Genomic DNA, 24,943 nt, shown 5'->3' on the forward strand with positions numbered 1-24,943 from the left:
TTTTGCAACACTAACACAAGTGCGAAAAGTGGTTTTGCAATACTAACACAAGTGCAAAAAGTGGTTTTGCAACACTAACACAAGTGCGAAAAGTGGTTTTGCAATACTAACACATGTGTGAAAAGTGGTTTTCAATGCCAGCACAAGTGTGTAAAGTGGTTTTGCAACACTAATCCAAGTGCGGAAAGCGGTTTTCCACACCAACAATTGTGCGTAAAGTGGTTTTCAATGCCAGCACAAGTGCGAAAAGTGGTTTTGAAACACCAACACAAGTGAGACTAGTGGTTTTGCAACACTAACACAAGTGCAAAAAGTGGTCTTGCAACACTAACACAAGTGCAAAAAGTGATTTTCAACACTAGCACAAGTGCAAAAAGTGGTTTTGCAACACGAGCTCAAGTGCGGAGAGTGGTTTTCAACACCAGCACAAGTGCGAAAAGTGGATTTGCAACACGAACACTCGTGAGACAAATGGTTTTGCAACACTAACACAAATGCAAAAAGTGGTTTTCAACGCCAGCGCAAGCGTGGCAAGTGGTTTTGCAAAACTAGCACATGTGTGAAAAGTGGTTTTCAACGCCAGCACAAGTGTGGAAAGTGGTTTCGCAACACTAAAACAAATGCAAAAAGTGGTTTTCAATGCCAGCACAAGTACGGAAAGTGGTTTTGCAAAACTAGCACATGTGTGGAAAGTGGTTTTTCAACACCAATACTTGTGCGTGAAGTAGTTTTTCAATGCCAGCACAAGTGCGAAAAGTGGTTTTGAAACACTAACACAAGTGAGACAAGTGGTTTTGCAACACTAACACAAGTGCAAAAAGCGGTTTTCAACAAGAGCAGAAGTGTGAAAAGTGGTTTTCAATGCCACCACAAGTGCAGAAAGTGGTTTTGCAATACCAGTACATGTGTGAAAAGTGGTTTTCAATGCCAGCACAAGTGTGGAAGTGGTTTTGCAACACTTACACAAGTGTAAAAAGTGGTTTTCAATGCCAGCACATGTGCGGAAAGTGGTTCTGCAACATCAGCTCAAGTGCGGAAAGTGGTTTTCAACACCAGCACAACTGTGGAAAGTGGTTTTGCAACAGCAACACAAGTGCGAAAAGTGGTTTTGCAACACTAACACAAGTGCAAAAAGTGGTTTTCAACACGAACACATGTGTAAAAAGTGCTTTTCAACACTAACCAAAGTGCGAAAAGTTGTTTTCAACACCAGCACAAGTGCGGAAAGTGGTTTTGCAACACGTACACAAGTGAGAGAAGTGGTTTTGCAACACTAACCAAAGTGCGAAAAGTGGTTTTGCAACACGTGCACAAGTGAGACAAGTGGTTTTGCCACACCAACAAAAGTGCAAAAAGTGGTTTTCAACTCCAGCACAAGCACGGAAAGTGGTTTTGCAATACCAGCACATGTGTGAAAAGTGGTTTTCAATGCAAGCACAAGTGTGGAAAGTGGTTTTTCAACACTATCACAAGTGCAAAAAGTGGTTTTGAACATGAGCACAAGTGCAAAAAGTGGTTTTGCAACACGTACACAAGTGAGACAAGTGGTTTTGCAACACTAACACAAGTGCAAAAAGTGGTTTTCAACGCCAGCACAAGTGCGGAAAGTGGTTTTGCAATACTAGAACATGTGTGAAAAGTGGTTTTCAATGCAAGCACAAGTGTGGAAAGTGGTTTCGCAACACTAACACAAGTGAGACAAGTGGTTTTGCAACACTAACCAAAGTGCAAAAAGTGGTTTTCAACACCAGCACAAGCAAGGAAAGTGGTTTTGCAATACTAGCACATGTGTGAAAAGTGGTTTTCAATGCAAGCACAAGTGTGGAAAGTGGTTTCGCAACACTAACACAAGTGCAAAAAGTGGTTTTCAATGCCAGCACAAGGACGGAAAGTGGTTTTGCAATACTAGCACATGGGTGGAAAGTGGTTTTTCAACACCAGCACAAGTGTGGAGAGTGGTTTTGCAATACTAGCACATGTGTGAAAAGTGATTTTCAATGCAAGCACAAGTGTGGAAAGTGGTTTCGCAACACTTACACAAGTGCAAAAAGTGGTTTTCAATGCCAGCACAAGTGCGGAAAGTGGTTCTGCAACACTTACACAAGTGCAAAAAGTGGTTTTCAATGCCAGCACAAGTGCGGAAAGTGGTTCTGCAACATCAGCTCAAGTGCGAAAAGTGGTTTTGCAACACTAACCCAAATGCAAAAAGTGGTTTTCAACACTAGCACGAGTGCTGAAAGTCGATTTCAATGCCAACATAAATGTGGAAATTGGTTTTTGCAACACTAACACAAGTGCAAAAAGTGGTTTTCAACACTAGCACAAGTGCGGAACGTGGTATTGCAACACTAGCACAAGTGTAGAATGTGGTTTTCAAACCGAGCGCAAGTGTGGAGAGTGGTTTTCAAGCACTAACACAAGTGAGACAAGTGGTTTTGCAACACCAACACAAGTGCAAAAAGTGGTTTTCAATGCCTGCACAAGTGCGGAAAGTGGTTCTGCAACACTAACACAAGTGTGTAAAGTGGTTTTTGCAAAACTAGCACATGTGTGAAAAGTGGTTTTCAACGCCAGAACAAGTGCAAAATGTGGTTTTGCAACACGTACACAAGTGAGACAAGTGGTTTTGCAACACTAACACAAGTGCAAAAAGTGATTTTCAATGCCAGCACAAGTGCGGAAAGTGGTTTTGCAATACTAGCACATGTGTGAAAAGTGGTTTTGAATGCCAGCACAAGTGTGGAAAGTGGTTTTGCAACACCAACACAAGTGCAAAAAGTGGTTTTCAATGCCAGCGCAAGTGCGGAAAGTGGTTCTGCAACACTAACACAAGTGTGTAAAGTGGTTTTTGCAAAACTAGCACATGTGTGAAAAGTGGTTTTCAACGCCAGAACAAGTGCAAAATGTGGTTTTGCAACACGTACACAAGTGAGACAAGTGGTTTTGCAACACTAACACAAGTGCAAAAAGTGATTTTCAATGCCAGCACAAGTGCGGAAAGTGGTTTTGCAATACTAGCACATGTGTGAAAAGTGGTTTTGAATGCCAGCACAAGTGTGGAAAGTGGTTTTGCAACACCAACACAAGTGCAAAAAGTGGTTTTCAATGCCAGCGCAAGTGCAGAAAGTGGTTCTGCAACATTAGCTCAAGTGCGGAAAGTGGTTCTGCAATACCAGCACATGTGTGAAAAGTGGTTTTCAATGCCAGCATAAGTGTGGAAATTGGTTTTTGTAACACCAACACAAATGCGAATAATGGTTTACAACACTAGCACGAGTGCGGAAAGTGGTTTTGCAACACTAACCCAATTGCGAAAAGTGGTTTTCAACACAAGCACGAGTGCGGAAAATGGTTTTCAATGCCAGCACACGCGTGGAAATTGGTTTTGCAACACGAACACAAATGCGAATTGTGGTTTTCAACACTTGCGCATGTGCGGAAAGTGGTTTTCAACACAGGCACAAGTGTGGAGAGTGGTTTTCCACGCCAGCACAAGTGCGAAAAGTGGTTTTGAAACACCAACACAAGTGCGAAAAGTGGTTTTGCAATACTAACACAAGTGCAAAAAGTGGTTTTGCAACACTAACACAAGTGCGAAAAGTGGTTTTGCAATACTAACACAAGTGCAAAAAGTGGTTTTGCAACACTAACACAAGTGCGAAAAGTGGTTTTGCAATACAAACACATGTGTGAAAAGTGGTTTTCAATGCCAGCACAAGTGTGTAAAGTGGTTTTGCAACACTAACCCAAGTGCGGAAAGCGGTTTTCCACACCAACAATTGTGCGTAAAGTGGTTTTCAATGCCAGCACAAGTGCGAAAAGTGGTTTTGAAACACCAACACAAGTGAGACAAGTGGTTTTGCAACACTAACACAAGTGCAAAAAGTGGTCTTGCAACACAAACACAAGTGCAAAAAGTGATTTTCAACACTAGCACAAGTGCAAAAAGTGGTTTTCGACACTAACACAAGTGCAGAAAGTGGTTTTGCAACACTAGCTCAAATGCGGAGAGTGGTTTTCAACACCAGCACAAGTGCGAAAAGTGGATTTGCAAAACGTACACTCGTGAGACAAGTGGTTTTGCAACACTAACACAAGTGCAAAAAGTGGTTTTCAATGCCAGCACAAGCATGGAAAGTGGTTTTGCAAAACTAGCACATGTGTGAAAAGTGGTTTTCAACGCCAGCACAAGTGTGGAAAGTGGTTTCGCAACACTAAAACAAATGCAAAAGGTGGTTTTCAATGCCAGCACAAGTACGGAAAGTGGTTTTGCAAAACTAGCACATGTGTGGAAAGTGGTTTTTCAACACCAATACTTGTGCGTAAAGTAGTTTTTCAATGCCAGCACAAGTGCGAAAAGTGGTTTTGGAACACTAACACAAGTGAGACAAGTGGTTTTGCAACACTAACACAAGTGCAAAAAGCGGTTTTCAACAAGAGCAGAAGTGTGAAAAGTGGTTTTCAATGCCACCACAAGTGCAGAAAGTGGTTTTGCAATACCAGTACATGTGTGAAAAGTGGTTTTCAATGCCAGCACAAGTGTGGAAAGTGGTTTTGCAACACTTACACAAGTGCAAAAAGTGGTTTTCAATGCCAGCACAAGTGCGGAAAGTGGTTCTGCAACATCAGCTCAAGTGCGGAGAGTGGTTTTCAACACCAGCACAAGTGTGGAAAGTGGTTTTGCAACAGCAACACAAGTGCGAAAAGTGGTTTTGCAACACCAACACAAGTGCAAAAAGTGGTTTTCAACACGAACACATGTGTAAAAAGTGCTTTTCAACACTAACCAAAGTGCGAAAAGTTGTTTTCAACACCAGCACAAGTGCGGAAAGTGGTTTTGCAACACGTACACGTGACACAAGTGGTTTTGCAACACTAACGCAAGTGCAAAGAGTGGTTTTCAACATGAGCAGAAGTGCGAAAAGTGGTTTTCAACGCCAGCACAAGTGCGGAAAGTGGTTTTGCAAAACTAGCACGTGTGAAAAGTTGTTTTTAACGCCAGCACAAGTGCGAAAAGTGGTTTTGCAACACGTACACAAGTGAGACAAGTGGTTTTGCAACACTAACAAAAGTGCAAAAAGTGGTTTTCAACACCAGCACAAGCACGGAAAGTGGTTTTGCAATACTAGCACATGTGTGAAAAGTAGTTTTCAATGCAAGCACAAGTGTGGAAAGTGGTTTTGCAACACGAACACAAGTGCAAAAAGTGGTTTTGAACATGAGCACAAGTGCAAAAAGTGGTTTTGCAACACGTACATAAGTGAGACAAGTGGTTTTGCAACACTAACACAAGTGCAAAAAGTGGTTTTCAACGCCAGCACAAGTGCGAAAAGTGGTTTTGCAACACGTACACAAGTGGGACAAGTGGTTTTGCAACACTAACCAAAGTGCAAAAAGTGGTTTTCAACACCAGCACAAGCACGGAAAGTGGTTTTGCAATACTAGCACATGTGTGAAAAGTGATTTTCAATGCAAGCACAAGTGTGGAAAGTGGTTTTGCAATACAAGCACATGGGTGGAAAGTGGTTTTTCAACACCAGCACAAGTGTGGAGAGTGGTTTTGCAATACTAGCACATGTGTGAAAAGTGGTTTTCAACGCTAGCACAAGTGCGAAAAGTGGTTTTCCAACACTAACACAAGTGCAAAGAGTGGTTTTCAATGCCAGCACAAGTGCGAAAAGTGGTTTTGAAACACTAAGACAAGTGAGACAAGTGGTTTTGCAACACTAACACAAGTGCAAAAAGTGGTTTTCAACACGAGCAGAAGTGCGAAAAGTTGTTTTTAACGCCACCACAAGTGCGAAAAGTGGTTTTGCAACACTAACACAAGTGCAAAAAGTGGTTTTGAACATGAGCACAAGTGCAAAAAGTGGTTTTCAACACAAACACAAGTGCAAAAAAGTGCTTTTCAACACTAACCAAAGTGCGAAAAGTGGTTTTGCAACACGTACACGTGAGACAAGTGGTTTTGCAACACGAACACAAGTGCAAAAAGTGGTTTTGCAACACTAACACAAGTGCGAAAAGTGGTTTTGCAATACTAACACGTGTGTGAAAACTGGTTTTCAATGCCAGCACAAGTGTGGAAAGTGGTTTTGCAACACTAACCCAAGTGCAGAAAGCGGTTTTCCACACCAACAATTGTCCGTAAAGTGGTTTTCAATGCCAGCACAAGTGCGAAAAGTGGTTTTGAAACACTAACACAAGTGAGACAAGTGGTTTTGCAACACTAACACAAGTGCAAAAAGTGGTCTTGCAACACTAACACAAGTGCAAAAAGTGATTTTCAAGACTAGCACAAGTGCAAAAAGTGGTTTCCAACGCCAGCACAAGTGCGGAAAGTGGTTTTGTAATACTAGACATGTGTGGAAAGTGGTTTTTCAACACCAGCACAAGTGTGGAGAGTGGTTTTGAAACACCAACACAAGTGAGACAAGTGGTTTTGCAACACTAACACAAGTGCGTAAAGTGGATTTTGCAACACTAACACAAGTGCAAAAAGTGATTTTCAACACGAGCACAAGTGCGGAAAGTGGTTTTCAACACCAACACCAGTGCGTAAAGTGATTTTCAACACGAGCACGAATGCGAAAAGTGGTTTTGCAACACTAACCCAAATGCGAAAAGTGGTTTTCAACACGAGCACGAGTGCTGAAAGTGGATTTCAATGCCAACATAAGTGTGGAAATTGGTTTTTGCAACACTAACACAAGGGCAAAAAGTGTTTTTCAATGCCAGCACAAGTGCGGAAAGTGGTTCTGCAACACTAACACAAGTGCAAAAAGTGGTTTTCAACACTAGCACAAGTGCGGAAAGTGGTTTTGCAACATTAGCACAAGTGTAGAATGTGGTTTTCAAACCGAGCGCAAGTGTGGAGAGTGGTTTTGAAACACTAACCCAAGTGAGACAAGTGGTTTTGCAACACCAACACAGTGCAAAAAGTAGTTTTCAACACTAGCAGAAGTGCTAAAAGTGGTTTTCAATGCCAGCACAAGTGCGGAAAGTGGAACAATCCAGACATGATCTGCTTAACAGAAACTTTCCTCCTTCAAGATGTCTCCGATTCCTTAATATCTCTTCCTGGTTACTCTCTCCTCCGGTATGATAGACCTGAGCCTCGTCCTGGTAGTGGGGTTGCTATCTTTGTCAAAAACTCTCTTCCTCACTCTCCTTGCACTGCCCTCTCTTCACCCCACCCCCAGGAGCACCTCTGGCTACGGCTTCTTCTCCGCTCCCACCTTTTGTTCACATGTGTTCTGTACCGTCCTCCAAACAGTGATGACTCCATTTACATTTAGCTGTGTGACAACATGGACCAACTTCGATCAACTCATCCAAACTCTCTCTTCCTCATATGTGGCGACTTCAACTGTCATCATGCCAGCTGGCTGGTTGTGGGTTCCTCTCTCACCAGCCATGGCACCTCAGCAAAGGACTGACACAATCTGTCGATTTCCCGACCCGGATCTCAGTCAATGGAGTATCTTCTCTTCTGGACTTGGTTATGACAAACTTCCCTGCGAATGTCTGCTGCTCTTCTTCTGCTCCAATTGGTTCTTCTGATCATGTACTTGTTAAAGTGGACATTTCTCTGGCCATTCTCAGAGAGCCTCCTCAGCGCTGACGAGTCTGGCATTTCACTCAGGCTGACTGGCACGGTCTGCATGCAGTCATCAATCATCTGGACTGGTCTCCCATCTCCACTGCCTCTGACATCAATTCTTCCTGGGAATTGTTCCAAAGCAAACTGCTCTCTCTCATGCACAGATTTATCCCATCTCGTCTTCAGTTGTCTTACCCTTCCTCCCGTCCATGGCACACTGCATCTTGTGGTGAGGCAGGTGCCCTGAAACAACTTGCCTTTGCCTCTTGGAAGGCAAATCCAACTGAAGGCAATCTCAGTTCCTTCCACCAAGCTCGGAACAAGTGTGTGTCTACCTTCAGGAGTGCCAGGATGCACTATCTCTCCACACTCAAGAATGAACTCTCAAACCTGTCTCCTTCCTCCAAATCCTGGTGGCATCTGGTCAAAATCCGTTTCTGGTGTTTGTTCCCCCTCCATCCCCCCCTCACCTCAAATGGCTACACAGTTGACACCGCACGTGACAAAGCCGAATGCCTCAACTCTGCTTGTCAAACCTCGACTCTGATTCTGCAACTGGACCAGATGGCATCAGCCCACAGGTCCTAAAATCCTGCTCTGCCGCTCTATCTCACCCTCTCTCTGTTCTTTTCACCCTCTCTTTTGCTCAAGGTCATCTGCCAGCATCTTGGAAATCAGCAAACATTACCGCTTTACACAAAAAAGGTGCAAAAACAGATCCTTGCAACTACAGACCAATCAACCTGCTCCCAATTATCAGCAAAGTCATGGAATCCATCATTGCTTCGGATATCAAATCCTTCCTCTTCTCCAATGGCTTGATCTCCGATCATCAATTTGGAATCAGACCAGGTCATTCTACTCTGGACATGTTGCTTCTGCTGTCTCAACGATGGATGGAGGTCCAAAATGCCAAACAGGAAATCAGAGCAGTCTCGCTCGACATATCATGTGCCTTTGATACGGTCTGGCACCCAGCTCTGCTTCCCAAACTCTCCTCCTATGGTATCCATGGAAATCTCCACGCTTGGCTTGCGGACTTCCTCTCTGGTCGTAGTCAACGTGTGGCCCTGAATGGATTTCTCTCATCGCCCCTTCCTGTTCTGGTTGGAGTTCCCCAAGGTAGTGTTATGGGCCCTGTGCTTTTTCTGGTCTTCATCAATGATCTCTCCGACTCTCTGGAAAATCCTCTCTATCTCTTTGCTGATGACTCCACTCTCTGCCGCTCCATTCCTCATCCCTCAGATCGGCAGCCTGCAGCCTCCTCACTCTCTGCAGACCTGGACAAAATCAGACTGGTCAAACAAGTGGAACATGTCTTTCAATCCTGACAAATCTTACACTTGTTCTATGTCTCTCCGAAAAGACCGACTGGAAAACCCTCCCATCTACTTTCTCAACAATCCTCTCCAAGAAGTTCTGTCGCTCAAGCTTTTGGGTCTCACTATCTGCCATGATCTTTCTTGGGAAAACCACATTTCTGAGCTGGCCTCCAAAGCCAGTCGCCGACTGGGCATCCTCCATCGTGCGAAGTCCTTCCTTGGCACACCTGAGCTCCACACCACATACAAGGCTTTCATCCGCAGCTCAATGGAATACTGTTCCCCCCTCTGGGCCGGTGCTCCTGCCTCACACCTAGCTTGACTTCACGCTGTTGAAACCAAAGCTTTCAGAATCATTGGAATCTCCTGAGATGAAGCTAACTCCGAGGGCCTTTCACTCACTCACCGCAGGCAGGTTGGTGGTCTTTCTGTCTTCTACCGACTCCTCTCCGGCCTTGCTCTCCCAGCTCTCTCTGTGCTGTCCCCCAAATATTCCTACAGGTCACACAAGATCTGCCAGCAACCCTCTCGTGGTTAAACTGCCAAAATCTCGGCTCTCTGCTCACCTTGACTCTTTTATTCCCCTTTTTTCCCGCCTCTGGAACAAACTCCCCCACTCCCTTCAATCCCACTCCTCCCTCCAGGTCTTTAAAACAGCTGTTCACCACCATGTCTTATCTTCCCCCATCCAAAACCTTGATCTTTTCTACCCCCGCTAATTCACCCCAGATACACTTTTTGGAAATTCCAACTTCTTTCCTGGAAGTCGTTGCAGTGTCCATATGTTTTATTCCTCTCCCACCTCCCCCCAAGCCCTCTCCCTCCCACAGTTCTCTCGATGTCCCTGCTCTCAAATGTTGTGTTTGTGTCCTTCGCCCTCTCTCCCCATCTTGTCTACCGCTCCCCTTATTTTGTGTTTTATGCGTTGGTTTGACTTTTTGTGATTAATGTTCGCTCTTTCACGAGCCTCGATCTTGTATACAATTTTTTTTAATCCGCTGGGGAAAACGGAAAACCTGGAAGTAGTTGTTGAAAAGTTTCTCCTTTAAAGTCTTCTTAAACGCAAGTTGAAATTATTATTGTTGAATAAGTTTCGAGTGGCATCATAAATATTTTATCCTGTTTGAGTGTTTGAAGTCGGTTAAATTCAAGATAATGGTGTAATTTATGTCGGTATTTACTGGACTCGTCCCCATTTTCCCTCCTCTTCTTCTCGTTCCTATATTTTCTATGACTTCTGCATTCTAATTATATCTTTACAAATAAGCACATGGAGCAAATAGGGGTTTATATACCACAAGCCTAGCTTTATGGACTCCTCCACACCCATTCATATTATGTACTCATTTGTCATCTATCTCTATGTGGCTATAATTTGTATGTTTCACACAAGTTTAGGACGACAGCATTTATAAATGAAGGCTGAAGTACATAAAAGGAAATCCCACCTAATGTTTCGATTATACAGGAAATATAGTTTATCTTTATTGCACTCTTTAAAGAGAAATTTGAATGTGAATTGCTCAGAAATCAAGATTAAATATATAACAGATGTCAGAGGAAATTCCGCCTCATGTTTTGCTGTGTTTGTTGTCTGTTTATATTTATTTTCAAGTAAGTTAGAAAATTATGAATTGGATATAGATTATGTTTAATGAGATACAGATTAAATTATAAATTAGATTATTTTCACGGCGTTTACACGGGTTAAACTAGTTCTACTAATTTGTTTGCTTTATGATCTCTGTCAACTGTTTGTTTTTCTTGAGAATGGTTGTATTTTTTGAATTGTGGAAAAATATGAACTTGAACTACCACTACTAGTACACTCAAGTTAAGAAGATTTATCTTTGAATGAAACATATTATGTTTCAGGGGCGGATCCAGGAATTTCAAGACGGGGGGAGGGGGGGGGGTGCATGAAACTATAGCGCTGGGGGGGGGGTGGATAAAGGGGGGGTCTGGGGGTCCTCTCCCAGCAAATTTTTAAAAATTTATCATCAGAAACGGCATTTCGTGCGTTCTTGGAAGTTTCTGCAGTTCCTTGTGTTCTTCCCTGGTCCAACAGTTCAGCAGATTCGCACCGCCTGCACCCTCATCCTGGATCGAGGGGGGGGGGGCACACCCCCTGCACCCACCCCCCCCCCCCCCGGATCCGCCCCTGTGTTTGAATAAGAGGAAGAAGCATCGTATTGTATCGTGAGGAGAGTGAAGACATTGGGTTTAAGTTCATCTCACATCAAAAAACAAGAAAAAGAGCAATCAGAGATTGCAAACCCTCGCCAGGATGTATTTTCAGTGGATTTTAAGGCTTTTGTATTGAATCAAATATGGCGGCCGAACCACGTGACAGATGACGTCATCATTATTATTTTTCTCAACTAATTTATTCCTAGATTATGCTCAAGAAATTGCATCTTGATCTGATGAAGTTTTGTACTTGTCGAATTATGATGTCATAATGGAGGCACCTATGACAACATCCTTAACATATTTTATTCCCCATGGAGAGTTCTTTACAATGAGCCACGTCTCAATTTTTTTCTGTTCAGCACTTTCAGAGATATAGAGGTGCAAAGTTTTTTCGGTGTTTGCAAGATGGCGGCCGAACCATGTGACCCATGACATCATCATTATTTTTTTTCTCCACCAGTTAATGCCTACATGGCGCTCAAGAAATTTCATCTCGATTGGATGAAGTTTTGTACTTGTCGAATTATGACGTCATAATGGAGGCACCTATGACATCATCATTAACATATTTTATTCCCCATGGAGAGTTCTTTACAATGAGCCATGTCTCAATTTTTTCTATTCAGCGCTTTCGGAGATATAGAGGTGTAAAGTTTTTCGGTTTTTCCAAGATGGCAGCCGAACCACGTGACCTATGACGTCATAATTATCATTAAAAAATTCTACAGGTGGAGTTGCACCTCTGGTGAAAATTTCCTGTCAGTCGGACGAACGGTTGAAGAGAAAATCATATTTATTCTGTGCGGACAGACAGACAGACAGACAAACAGACAGACAGACAGACAAACAGACAAACGGACTCAAATGCAATACCCTCTCCTCTGGCAAGGGTAAAAACAAAATACAATGAAATTGTTCCATTTTATAAATTTTATTTTAAAATAAAGAATCAGGAATCACATCAACATGCACAAGTGAATGATATTATTGGTTTAGACCCAAAATAACCATCACTTTGTCCCGTGAAATAAACTTTCGTCACAAACAAACGGAATGAACAAAATCTTCAAAATGAGCAAAACCGCATGGAACCATCAAAACCAATCAACATAACCCCACCAATAGCAGGTTTAACTGAGTCCATGAAGTTCCCCTTGAACACGTGCAGATCTCGCGAGTCCCCGAAACACCTCAACTCTCCCGCCTCACAATCTAACAATAACCCAAACCGTCCAGGATCGCCCAGCACAGACAGGGGGGTCGCTTGATTGTTGTGCCATGCTGAGTATTTATTATAACATTTTTCTAAACACCAAGACTTGGGATTCCCTCCCAACCAGTGCTCATTCCCTCTCCCTTTCCTCCCCATCGAGTTTAAAGCGACTCCAATTCTGCACAAACTAATCAAACTCACATCAACCTCCCAGTAGTGACGACCTGAGGAGAAACTCTCAGAGGAAAGAACTTGTGGATAAACATCAAACCGATCAGGGTGTTCCGGGTACGAATGTTTGGTCTTCGTTAGAGTCGCAGTCCTGAGGTCCTGCGAGATCATGATATGTGGACTTGCAGAGTTTGGGTCCAGACTTGGGGTAAGTCCATCTGCAAACACAACAAGACGAGGTCATGGACATTGTTAGGCAAATGGACAGAGACAAACACATTTATCTCTTTTTATAACCGTTGTCTTTATTACTGAACTTAACATTATTCTCTAGCTTCCTCTTCTATTATTCGAGCCTCGGTCGAGACCGAGACTCGAATAACAGAAGAGGAAGCTCGAGAATATCTTTAATGTCTTTAATGTATCTCGAAAATATGTTCAACTGCTCCTGGACTCTGTGTCCTTCTCTCCTCACAAGGTGGAGAAGTTTTTTATCAAACCTCGACTCTGATTCTGCAACTGGACCAGATGGCATCAGCCCACGGGTCCTAAAATCCTGCTCTGCCGCTGTATCTCACCCTCTCTCTGTTCTTTTCACCCTCTCTTTTGCTGAAGGTCATCTGCCAGCATCTTGGAAATCAGCAAACATTACCGCTTTACACAAAAAGGTGCAAAAACAGATCCTTGCAACTACAGATGAATCAGCCTGCTTCCAATTATCAGCAAAGCCATGGAATCCATCATTGCTTCGGATATCAAATGCTTCCTCTTCTCCAATGGCTTGATCTCCGATCATCAATTTGGATTCAGACCAGGCCATTCTACTCTGGACATGCTGCTTCTGCTGTCTCAACAATGGATGGAGGTCCTCAATGCCAAACAGGAAATCAGAGCTGTCTCACTTGACATATCACGTGCCTTCGATACAGTCTGGCACCCAGCTCTGCTCACCAAACTCTCCTCCTATGGTATTCATGGAAATCTCCACTCATGGCTTGCGGACTTCCTCTCTGGTCGTAGTCAACACGTGGCCCTGAATGGGTTTCTCTCATCTCCCCTTCCTGTTCTGGCTGGAGTTCCCCAAGGTAGTGTTCTGGGCCCTGTGCTATTTCTGGTCTTCATCAATGATCTCTCCGACTATCTGGAAAATCCTCTCTATCTCTTTGCTGATGACTCCACTATCTGCCGCTCCATTCCTCATCCCTCAGATCGGCAGTCTGCAGCCTCCTCACTCTCTGCAGACCTGGACAAAATCATCACAGACTGGTCAAACAAGTGGAACATGTCTTTCAATCCTGACAAATCTCACACTCTTACAATGTCTCTCCGAAAGGACCGACTGGAAAACCCTCCCATCTACTTTCTCAACAAACCTCTCCAAGAAGTTCTGTCGCTCAAGCTTTTGGGTCTCACTATCTGCCATGATCTTTCTTGGGAAAACCACATTTCCAAGCTGGCCTCCAAAGCCAGTCGCCGACTGGGCATCCTCCGTTGTGCGAAGTCCTTCCTTGGCACACCTGAGCTCCTCACCACATACAAGGCTTTCATCCGCAGCTCAATGGAATACTGTTCCCCCACTTTGGGCTGGTCCTCCTGCCTCACACCTAGCTCGGCTTCACGCTGTTGAGGCCTAAGCTTTCAGAATCATTGGAATCTCCTGCGATGAAATCCACTCCGAGGGCCTTTCACTCACTCACCGCAGGCAGGTTGGTGGTCTTTCTGTCTTCTACCGACTCCTCTCCGGCCTTGCTCCCCCAGCTCTGTCTGTGCTCTGTCCCTCCAATATTCTTTCAGGTCGCACAAGATCTGCCTGCAACGCTCTTATGGTTAAACTGCCAAAATCTAGGCTCTCTGCTCACCTTCACTCTTTCATTCCCCTTTTCTCCCGCCTCTGGAACAAACTCCCCCACTCCCTTCAATCCCACTCCTCCCTCCAGGTCTTTAAAACAGCTGTTCACCACCATCTCTTATCTTCCCCCATCCAAAACCTTGATCTTGTCTACCCCCGCTAATTCACCCCAGAGTCCTTGCAGTGTTCATATGTTTTATACCTCTACCACCTCCCCCCAAGTCCTCCCGATGTCCCTGCTCTCAAATGTTGTGTTTGTGTCCTTCCCCCTCTCTCCCCATCTTGTCTGCCGCTCCCCTTGTTTTTTGTGTTTTGTGTGTCGGTTTGACTTTTTGTGTGATTAATGTTAGCTCTTTCACGAGCCTCGATCTTGTATACAAAAAAAAAAAAAAAAATGTCTAAAACAGTCATTCCTGAAGTGTAAACATGTTAATTATCTTTTTCTCTTCAACCCAACCAATGGTAACCGCATAGATAAAATCTCTCCTGGATCTGTTTGTAAATACGAATGAGTGTGTAATAACTCATAATAAGTGATGGGACCATTTAGTGTAAAATGAAGATGTTGAAGTGAAACTGATTTTCTCTCCAAGTTGATTCAAAAAAAATCACAAGAACACCCCACAAAATCAAACATGGAGTGGGTGAAGGAATCAAACTGGAGAACGAAGAGGGTGGAATTAATTATTATGATATGGGGGCAGGGATGGGAGCATGGGAGGTTTGGAGGAGTACGTGTTTATGTGAAACGTGATTGGGAATGGAGGGTGGTTAGATCTGATGTTAAACGTGATGGGAAGGGGCAGGTTTGGTAGGGGAGCGGCTATGATCTGAAGGTAAACGGCACTCGCAATGGAAGATTAATCGAACCAAGGGGAAGAGAACAGAGAGCCAAAGGTTGAAATTGGTATTTGTCAGTGAATAGTGAATACCAACCAGTTTGGCTGTGTATCTGTCCAGGCAATCACTTTTTTTTTTAATCTCCTTCAAGAGCTTTTGTCATCAAATTTTCAACAAACCTTTATTATGAGCAGATGGAGAACATTATTTAATAATTGGGTCCAAATGCCAAGGTCACCTAAAATCATGAATTTTCATCTGATTGACTTGAAATTTGAACATAATTTGTATATTGGATCACCGGATTGGTTCACCAATCAAAATTTAGAAGCCTATTGTTTTTGAGGTTCAAAAACAAGGTGGAAGCAACTGATTTTGTAAGTACCGGTCTATGACCGGTTGTTTGCCTCTGTCAGGCCCTTAGCCACAAGTTTTTTTTTGTTTGTTTTTTTTACCATTTAAGATTTTGTCATCAAATTCTCACTACCATTTCTTATGACAATATGGAAAGCACGAATGAATAAAAATTATTTTTAGCTGTTGCTTTAATCAAGTTTAGTTTAAGTACAAAGCGGACATGAGCGGGCTTTGCATTTTGGGATGCTTTCAAGTTACCCCCACGTTTTTTGAAAAAAAATTAGGGGATATTATAATCGGCTTCATCTGTCTGTCCATCCATCACGCTATCTCCTCCTAAATGGTTGGGCAGAAATGAACCAAACTTGGTAATTACAATCATCACATGGCATGAAGGTACAAGAGCAGCGTCCGTTCTGGCCCTGCCCCTGGAGCGGGGGTCAAAAGGTCAAGTACCGAAAAATGCAAATGCAGGCACATTTTTGAATGAAACTTTGTACTGTATATGCAATCAACATTGAGAGATGCATTAAATATGTAACAATTTTTGGGGATTTGACCACTGGTTCAATCCCCAAGGTATGGATGAGGACTATGGTATGGTCCAAGGTATGGTGTGACCAAGGTATGGTCACAGGGGTCAAAATAGGGAAAAAAATTAAACTCAAAATTTGATATTGGTTCATTCCTGGTGGAACTTTTTTTTACCATCTTTCAACGTTGCTTTAAGTGGAAAGTGTGGGGATTTGCCATGGCGCGCCATCAACTCAGCTCTACACTACATCATCATAAATCAAATTAATATAACAATGGACATATGATGAATGGGATAAAAGAAAGGAATTCACTTCAATATTCTCAAAGAGTCATTTTATTCAAACTCCAATATTGTGTTTCGAACATCTCCCTACCTCACCGTGGTGAATAATAGCAACTCTCACACCCAGGTATTTATAAACTCTCTCACTTACGGGTATTTACCATCTCTCACTCACGGGTATTTACCAACTATAAAAATTAACACAAGCTTGGACTATATCCACCTGCTGGTTGATCAAATAATCAAATAATCTTTTGAGTCTTGTGACACTTGACAAGATGGCAAATAGAGTTGAAAAATAACAAAGTGGAATTGAGTGAAAGAAAATATAAAGAGGGAAATAAAATAGAAGAAGAACGAAAGAAGGAAAAACAAGAAACAGGGAATTTAAAATGATCTGAACAGTGGAGGGAAGAACTCCCTCCCCATCTCCATTCACTTACAAAGACTTCTCCTGATGATCTGATCCAGCTCAACCATCCCCAGATTTTCCACCGACCCTTCTGTAGAAGCAAGTAAAGATGAACAAAAATTACAAGATGGGACATTCCCTTGTTACCTCTGCCTACCAAAGGTGGGCGGAGGTTATGTTTTCACCCTGTCTGTTTGTTTGTGTGCAGGATATCTCAAGTTGTAAACGGCTTCGGATGAAATTTAGTGGACAGGTTGGGTGAGTGACAAGGCCTAATCGATTAGATTATGGTAAAGATCCAGATCCAGATACTAGATTTTTTTTTTTAAGTGATTCTTCACCATCAATTGAGAGAGGATGCTAAAAACGATATATCGTATGGTATTTCAAAAAGTTGTGGACGAGTTATGAAAAAACCTGATGGATGACAGCCAAGGTGACAAGAATAAGGCGATTTGATTTGGGTTCAGGTCCGAATACAGATCTGGCCCATCAGTGGGATACAAAATGTAAACTAATCAGCCTGGTGGAAGTATGCGCTCTACCGAGTGCCATTCTATTTTTTATGTTTGTGGAGATTTTTTGCCTCTTAGCTAAATATCTACACACAAGAAACATGTGGGGATGACAAAAATGTAACCTCCATTTAGTATTTAAATAAAATGTAATTTTAATTGGTGCATTAAGCAAATTTCACTGCATTGCACTTACACTACCCTCTACTGTACTGAAATTGAGTGATCTCTAATTCGTTTTCTTCACAAGATAGCCCTGAACGTTTCTTAACTGGAACCAGATGTAGAACAACTCAAGGTCCTGTTAACTTTTGAAATCCAGGAAAAAACACAAGTAAATGAATCGAACAAAGTCCATGTTAATGTTTTATGTGAATCTGATATCGTTCTTTGTGAACTTAATCTGTTGATAGCTACATGATAAATCAGTGCACCTGTGAAAACAAGACCAAAAGTCTAACAGCGGCGTAGCCGAGCTTGTAAAATATTATAATACACAAACACACATGATTAGCTTTTTAAACAGTCGCTAATGCTGTTTATAACATTAAACCAAGAAATTTGGAGGAATCCAGACATCCATGAGGTAAGTTTTAGTTACAGAACTGAGGGAAGATCTACTGTAATCTAGATTATACCCCACAATGGTTGGGTACATACCGTTTTGTTGGAAGAGACGTACCACCGATGCTTTTGATATTTGAGTCATTTTAACAATCGGTTTGTTTGTGTTTCACACTGAATGAAAAACGTCAAGGTAGAGCAAGCGATTGTGATATGACAGGTTCGACGATATGTTCGGCATGAACGGCATATAAATCAAAATGGTGGTGTGTGGAGAGTCAGCCGCCGTACCCGCCGTAATGACATCAGACGTAATCACATCACCCTGTCATGTGACCAGATCCTCAGCTCTGATTGGTATACGTTTGAGGGGTGTGACTTATAGATAAATATATAATTCATATTTATAAATATTAGTTAAATTGTACTTCAATGTGAATCTTGTTCTTAAAGCATGCAAGGAAATGTGCAAAGAACCTGGAGCAAGCAGCCGACCATCTGTGAAATGACCCAGTGACCTCCAAGGATGTGAACGGAGGGGAGAATGCTGATTCAGCTCGGAGTTGGAATGTACCCCTCCATTAGTGGGACCCGGGGAGGGACCTTATCAGTTTTTTGTGTCCTCCGTAATGATAAACATATGGAGTTTGGTGCCAGAAGGGCTGGCTTTAAGTGACCTCAGAATTCCGACCATTGTAGATCAGAGGAAATGCGTTTTGTATATAACAGGACCCTCCGAGGCCGCGAGAGAGAATTCTCCCCATGGAACGACGCGTCGTATTTTGTGTAAAGTCCTCTCTGCAAATCGGAATAAATCTCGATTTAAACTGAGTGAGTCTCGCTGAGTCTGATTGAGTTTTGCTAAGAAAGGTGTCCAAAAGAAGCCACAACAGGGGACATACATAAATACATACATACAGATGGACAAACACTGTTCTAGACAGCTTTGTCCTATGGGCTACGCCGTAAAAATTACACATTTAAAAATTCCCTTTACCAAGTCGATATTTTTACATTTTTAACCAACTTAACATTTTAATGTATTTTTACCAATTCTATATATTTTACAACATTTTTTCCGTGGGTTGACCCAATGTTAGATCAATCTGAAATGCAAATTAATTGGATTTGTTTTGCCCAACCTTCAATAATGCTCATTGATCAGATGTTTTCATTCCCCCTACATCCCAGATCCCAGATTAGAACCTTGTGGACTTCACATTAATGACTTTTTCAATGTATGAAAAAGGATATAAACAAGTACAAATACATTCAAAGTACACCGCCCCATGCCAAATAATTAAATATGCTGCAGCGCGGCATTCCCGGGGCGCCTCCGGCGCCCGGCAATACCGCAGTGCAGCTCATTGAGGCTGCATTGGGAGGGAGAGGTGTACACTAATTGATTGATTAATTGTATAATTAAAATCAATAAAAGATTATCACAAAATATTTTCATAATCAATTGGCTAATCGCATAACTAAACCACTAGTGCTTCATCCGAAGATGTATCTTTTAGAAATTTAATTAAATAAGTCATTTATAAAAAATCAAATAATTAATTGATTACTCAATAAATAATTAATCGATTAATCAATAAATAATTAATAGATGAAATGATTAATCAATAAATCAAAAATATCCTTGATAGCCACATCACTTGGTCACTCATGTCCAAATATTAGCTTCCCAGCTCAAAAGGTGCCTGAGATATTGGCCAAATGAGAAAGAAAATAAAGAAATGATTAATAATGAAAATAAATAAATAATAATCATAAAAAAATTAAATTATTAATCAATTTGGTCAGAGAACACATAAACTACCACTATTTCATCAGAATCTGTAACTTTAAAAAAAAAAAATTTTTTGTCATTAATCCAATAATTAAATAATTAATCGATTAATTTATTAATTAATAAATCAAAAATATCCTTTGCAGCCAAATCACCTGGTCATTGGCATGTCCAAATATCAGCTTCCTAACTCAAAAGGTGCCTGAATTAATGGTCAGAAGAGAAAGGAAATTTGATTAATTAAATAAGTACTTAATTAATCGCTAATAATTAAATAACTCCTCAATTTATTGATTAATCAAAAAAAAAATACCGTTTTTGACAAAGGACTTGCTCACTATTGTGCCGAAATTTCAGCTTCCTAGCTCAAAGGATGGCTGAGATATCGTCCGGACAACCAAGAAAACAAGAAAGAAAACAAACAAGAAACCAGAGTGAAAACTGAGTACTCTCTTTCAGCGTGCGTCACTGCCGAGCCCCCTTTGGTGCCCGGAAATGACGATTTGCAATGCCTGGAGATGGCATAGGAAAGAAGCGGTGTACAACAAGAAAACAAGAAACCAAGAAACCAGAGTGAAAACTGAGTACTCTCTTTCAGCGTGCGTCACTGCCGAGCCCCCTTTGGTGCCCGGCAATGACGATTTGCAATGCCTGGAGATGGCATAGGAAAGGAGCGGTGTACAATATTGTTAGTCTTGTATTTCTGGTCCATCATGGTTCTTTATCACACCAAAATGATGTATAATTGCATGTTTTATATTATCTTCTTCTTTGTTTGTGTGCAGCACAAAGGTGCGAGGTAGCATCATTGGCTGAGGGCGTAGCTGTGCCACCACTAACGTAGCCTGGTTAGAGCAGGAATTTGGAATTTGTTCATCATACCAGCAATAGTTTGCATACTCTTCGCGAAAGACACATGGGATCTTTAATGTCCACCAACTAATGCTGGCAGATGGGACACCCGTTTAATGCCCAACGGAGGAACGGCACACACATTGTTGAATCACCCTAGCTGTGAAACATCGGGGTGACCACATAACTGGGTCAGAAGTCAAAGACTGAACAGCTTAAGAGGTGAGTGTGCGTATCTCTAGAGTCTAGACCCTCCTGTCAGACCCCTTCTATATTGCAGATAAGTGTAATACTGTGAAACCCTAACATTTGTGGATTTGAGATTCGCAAACCCCACGTATTAGCGGATCATAAAATGTGATCTGCTTCTACATTTGTGGCCCCGTGCTTCGCATATTTGTGGTTTTATGGGTACAAAATGGTTTTCTTGGTAATATGGTGATTTACACTTTGGAAATATAGTGATTTACACTTTGGGGATATTGTGTAAATATTGAGCTGATCATCGAGGCTTGTTAATGGTACAGTAAGTAAAAATGAACTTTTGCATTAAAACAAAATGAAATTCTAACACAAGAACTGTGATGCCAGGACGTTTAAAATTATGCAATTTAAACTCAAATCTATCTTTGTAAGATAATATGAAGTGCTGTGTCTTCCTTCAGGCTTGGACTTCAAGCATTTGATACGGCGAATATTCCGGGATCAAGATGTGCTTTGGGGATCACGCAAGATCGATGCAAAGCAAAGGGTTCGTTTTCGATAATGTGACATGACACTCACGGCAAAAGAGTGAGCTAACCTTTTTGAATGGTTTATAGTAGGTATTTGTATTTTATTTGTAAGTCCTTATTGATGAAACTGTAATTTTGTGCATTCATGTTCTTAAACTTTTCAAAATTTCCCGAATTAATCACAGGTCAATGAAATGAAAATTGACGATTTTAGATGACTGATCTTTGATAATACGAGTTTCCTCACAAGGAATTGTGATGCAGGATGAGGCCATTAAGCCAATCAAAGCCTGCACTATTATAACTAACTTATGGTTGTTTGGCCGTGCTCTGTCCATTTAAATGCTGAGGGTTAAGCACTTTGTGTCACTCACTCCGTATCTTCTCCACGAAGTTCTTGTTGATCTTAATGAGCATGTCCAAATTATTCTCCTCCTTCGAGAAGTCCAGAGCTGTGAGCGGTGGCATCTTCACAGATTTAAAGTCTGACAGCCTTGGAATTGGACTCGAGTTGGACTCGATGGACTCGAACCTTGGAATAAAAAGGAAAAACATCAGGTTAAGAGTTTTTTGAGGAGAGAATATTGTTAAAATAATACATTTTTTACAAATGAAAGCAAGTTCTCTGTAAATAAACCACCGTTTAGAGGCCATTTTTCCCTGCAAAGCGGGGGTTGGCCTTTTCGGGGACCGTGGTAGTTGTTGTTTTTTGGTCCCCTTTTTGAAGCAATGTTTTACGGCCGGATGCCCTTCCTGACGCCAACCCTTTTTGCCGCCTTCAACGACAAACAGGGAATTACCAGTGAACTGGTACTCAATTAGCCGACCTCGGAAGGATGACAGGCTGAGTCAACCCCCCTGGCATTAATTCGGCGATCGACCGAGATTCGAACCCAGGATCCTAGGATCCTAAGCCGGCACCCTAGCCGCTAGCCCAACACCAGGGATTCTCTGTAAAAGTGTAGTAAATAATTTAAAATCGAGAATAAATCGAGCATGTTTTTGTATCAATCTGTATTTTTATTCAGAAGTCTGGATTCTAGAGGAGCACAATGACAATACAGTATAAAGGAAGCAGGCAGACTAAAACTATGGACAGAATGGAAAGAGAGGGTTAGTGAGGGTTGAGGAGAAAGGAGGTGCATTTGGGAGAAAGAATGAGACAACAATGAATGACATCATTGAAAGACGACAGGAAGAGTGAGGCGAGGCAAGCAACAGACACAGGCCCTGGACTCGACCGACCTCCTGCCTGAAAATGTGAATAATATGAGAAACCTTAAAATCAACCACTTGAAGGGAAGCAAGAGGGGAAGTGCATAGAGGGAGGAGGGAATGAGGCGAGCAATGAGCGAACACTTGGGAAGGGAAAGCAGGTGTAGGCCTCTGAAGAATGCCTGTGAGCTGAGACCTATGGTGCATTGGAGAATGGACAGAAGAAAGGGCAAGTTCAAAAGTGAGGGGATAAAAAAAAAAACATCTGCCTGCAGTGTCTTCCTGCAGTGGCGAGACTTGGCAAGAATAATCCATCCAGCTGTTTGTGGTGGGATAATACCTGTTACTGTTGGTGGGAGAAGTAAGGTTTGTTAAAGTTGGCCTGTCACTGTTCCCATCTGAACTCCTGGAACAGGATTCAGGGAATCCAGGTTCAAATGTTATAAACCACGTGTTAGTCCATTGTTTATCAATCTCTCTGTAATTCATGTTAATTAACGTGCACTATCTACTAATGCCTCGGTCCTGTGCTGTTATGCAGTGTATTGTGTTGAGTGTATGGATAACGCTTGAAATTTAAATCAATTTAAATTAAAGAGTATAAATAAATTCCAGGTTTTACCACCGTTTTACCCAGTGTCTATTACATCACCATATTTAACATGTTAAATTAGTTATTCATGCTGTTGTGTCCTTTATAATGTCCTTAAAAGCAGTAAGCTTCCTGTTTTATTTGGAATAATTTTCAGTTTTGTTCGCCTGTCAGGCAGACAGACTAAAACAATTGCCTTACTCTGTGCGCCATGTATGCTTGGGACGATATTTCGTACCATTTACCAAATTAAGATCCAAAGTACTGCCAAACTGCAGGTTAGTGCTCCGATTCATGTTCCAATTTGTGTTCTACAGTGTTAAAAATATAATGCAATTGAAATTAAGTAGTTCTTCAATCATGGACTGAGTCTGCAAACAGACAGACAGACTGAACCAATTGCTGAATCCCACTTTAAGCTACACATGTGGGGTAGCAACAAATGGAACATTCCCATCTGAACAACAATAACCCTACCTGAACACTGCAATAAACATCCAACACATCCAAGACATCCACTCACACCTAACAAGAATACTGGTCGTCACTTTTAACACATCCAAGTCATTCACAGATTACATCACAAACATTAAACATAGGGGCAATACCCCTGGCACTCACCTGGTAAAATAAACAGTATACTGCACTGACGATAGGTATTTTAAACCAATTTGAATGCTTGCTAGAAGACAGGGCAGCATGTAGAATCATATTATTATTAACGTAGGTAATCATAATACTTTAAACAAACAAAAAAATACCTATTTTGGGGGGCAAACACCACCCCAAACCTCGTATACCTCCTTAGACGCCAATTTTTTTAATGCCTTGAACAAACTTTGGTACATCACGGGTGGTGAAGGTTGTGGTGAAGTTTCACCGAAATCATGTGTGTAGTTTCAGAGAAGAAAGCAAATATCTATTTTGGAGGGTCAAACCTGGACCCACTTTGATCCCCGTTGATCCCCAAAGGGGCAGGTTTTTTTTTAATGCCGTGAACAAATTTTGGTACATCATGGGTGGTGAAGGTTGTGGTAAAGTTTCATCGAAATATCGTGATGACTCCACTCTCTGCCGCTCCATTCCTCTTCCCTCAGATCGGCAGTCTGCAGCCTCCTCACTCTCTGAAGACCTGGACAAAATCACAGACTGGTCAAACAAGTGGAACATGTCTTTCAATCCTGACAAATCTCACACTCTTACAATGTCTCTCCAAAAAGATCGACTGGACAACCCTCCCATCTACTTTCTCAACAATCCTCTCCACGAAGTTCTGTCGCTCAAGCTTTTGGGTCTCACTATCTGCCATGATCTTTCTTGGGAAAAACACATTTCCAAGCTGGCCTCCAAAGCCAGTCGCCAACTGGGCATCCTCCGTCGTGCGAAGTCCTTCCTAGGCACACCTGAGCTCCTCAGCACATACAAGGCTTTCATCCGCAGCTCAATGGAATACTGTTCTCCCCTATGGGCCGGTGCTCCTGCCTCACACCTAGCTCGGCTTCACGCTGTTGAAACCAAAGCTTTCAGAATCATTAGAATCTCCTGCGATGAAGCTAACTCCGAGGGCCTTTCACTCACTCACCGCAGGAAGGTTGGTGGTCTTTCTGTCTTCTACCGACTCCTCTCCGGCCTTGCTCCCCCAGCTCTCTCTGGGCTCTGTCCCCCAAATATTCCTACAGGTCACACAAGATCTGCCAGCAACCCTCTTATGGTTAAACTGCCGAAATCTCGGCTCTCTGCTCACCTCCACTCTTTCATTCCTCTTTTCTCCCGCCTATGGAACAAACTTCCACACTCCCTTCAATCCCACTCCTCCCTCCAGGTCTTTAAAACAGCTGTTCACCACCATCTCTTATCTTCCCCCATCGAAAACCTTGATCTTTTCTACCCCCACTA

The 24,943-nt window shown here is 42.2% G+C and overlaps 1 protein-coding gene across 4 annotated transcripts in view; it reads right to left on the reverse strand.

The window, feature by feature from the left end:
• Window positions 1-12,030: 12,030 nt before the first annotated feature.
• LOC144892654 (E3 ubiquitin/ISG15 ligase TRIM25-like) overlaps window positions 12,031-24,943 on the reverse strand; it is a 43,184-nt gene continuing 30,271 nt past the window's right edge. For all 4 annotated transcript variants that reach the window (XM_078780470.1, XM_078780454.1, XM_078780477.1 and 1 more), the window contains 3 exons: window positions 21,615-21,772; window positions 16,812-16,871; window positions 12,031-12,720 (listed from right to left, as the gene is read on the reverse strand). In XM_078780470.1, the coding sequence (XP_078636596.1) occupies window positions 12,185-12,720; window positions 16,812-16,871; window positions 21,615-21,772 (754 nt within the window). In that variant the 3' untranslated portion in view covers window positions 12,031-12,184. The remainder of the gene's footprint in view (window positions 12,721-16,811; window positions 16,872-21,614; window positions 21,773-24,943) is intronic.

This window comes from Myxine glutinosa, chromosome 1 (assembly GCF_964187855.1).
Source record: "Myxine glutinosa chromosome 1, kmMyxGlut1.1, whole genome shotgun sequence".
Taxonomy (NCBI): domain Eukaryota; kingdom Metazoa; phylum Chordata; class Myxini; order Myxiniformes; family Myxinidae; genus Myxine; species Myxine glutinosa.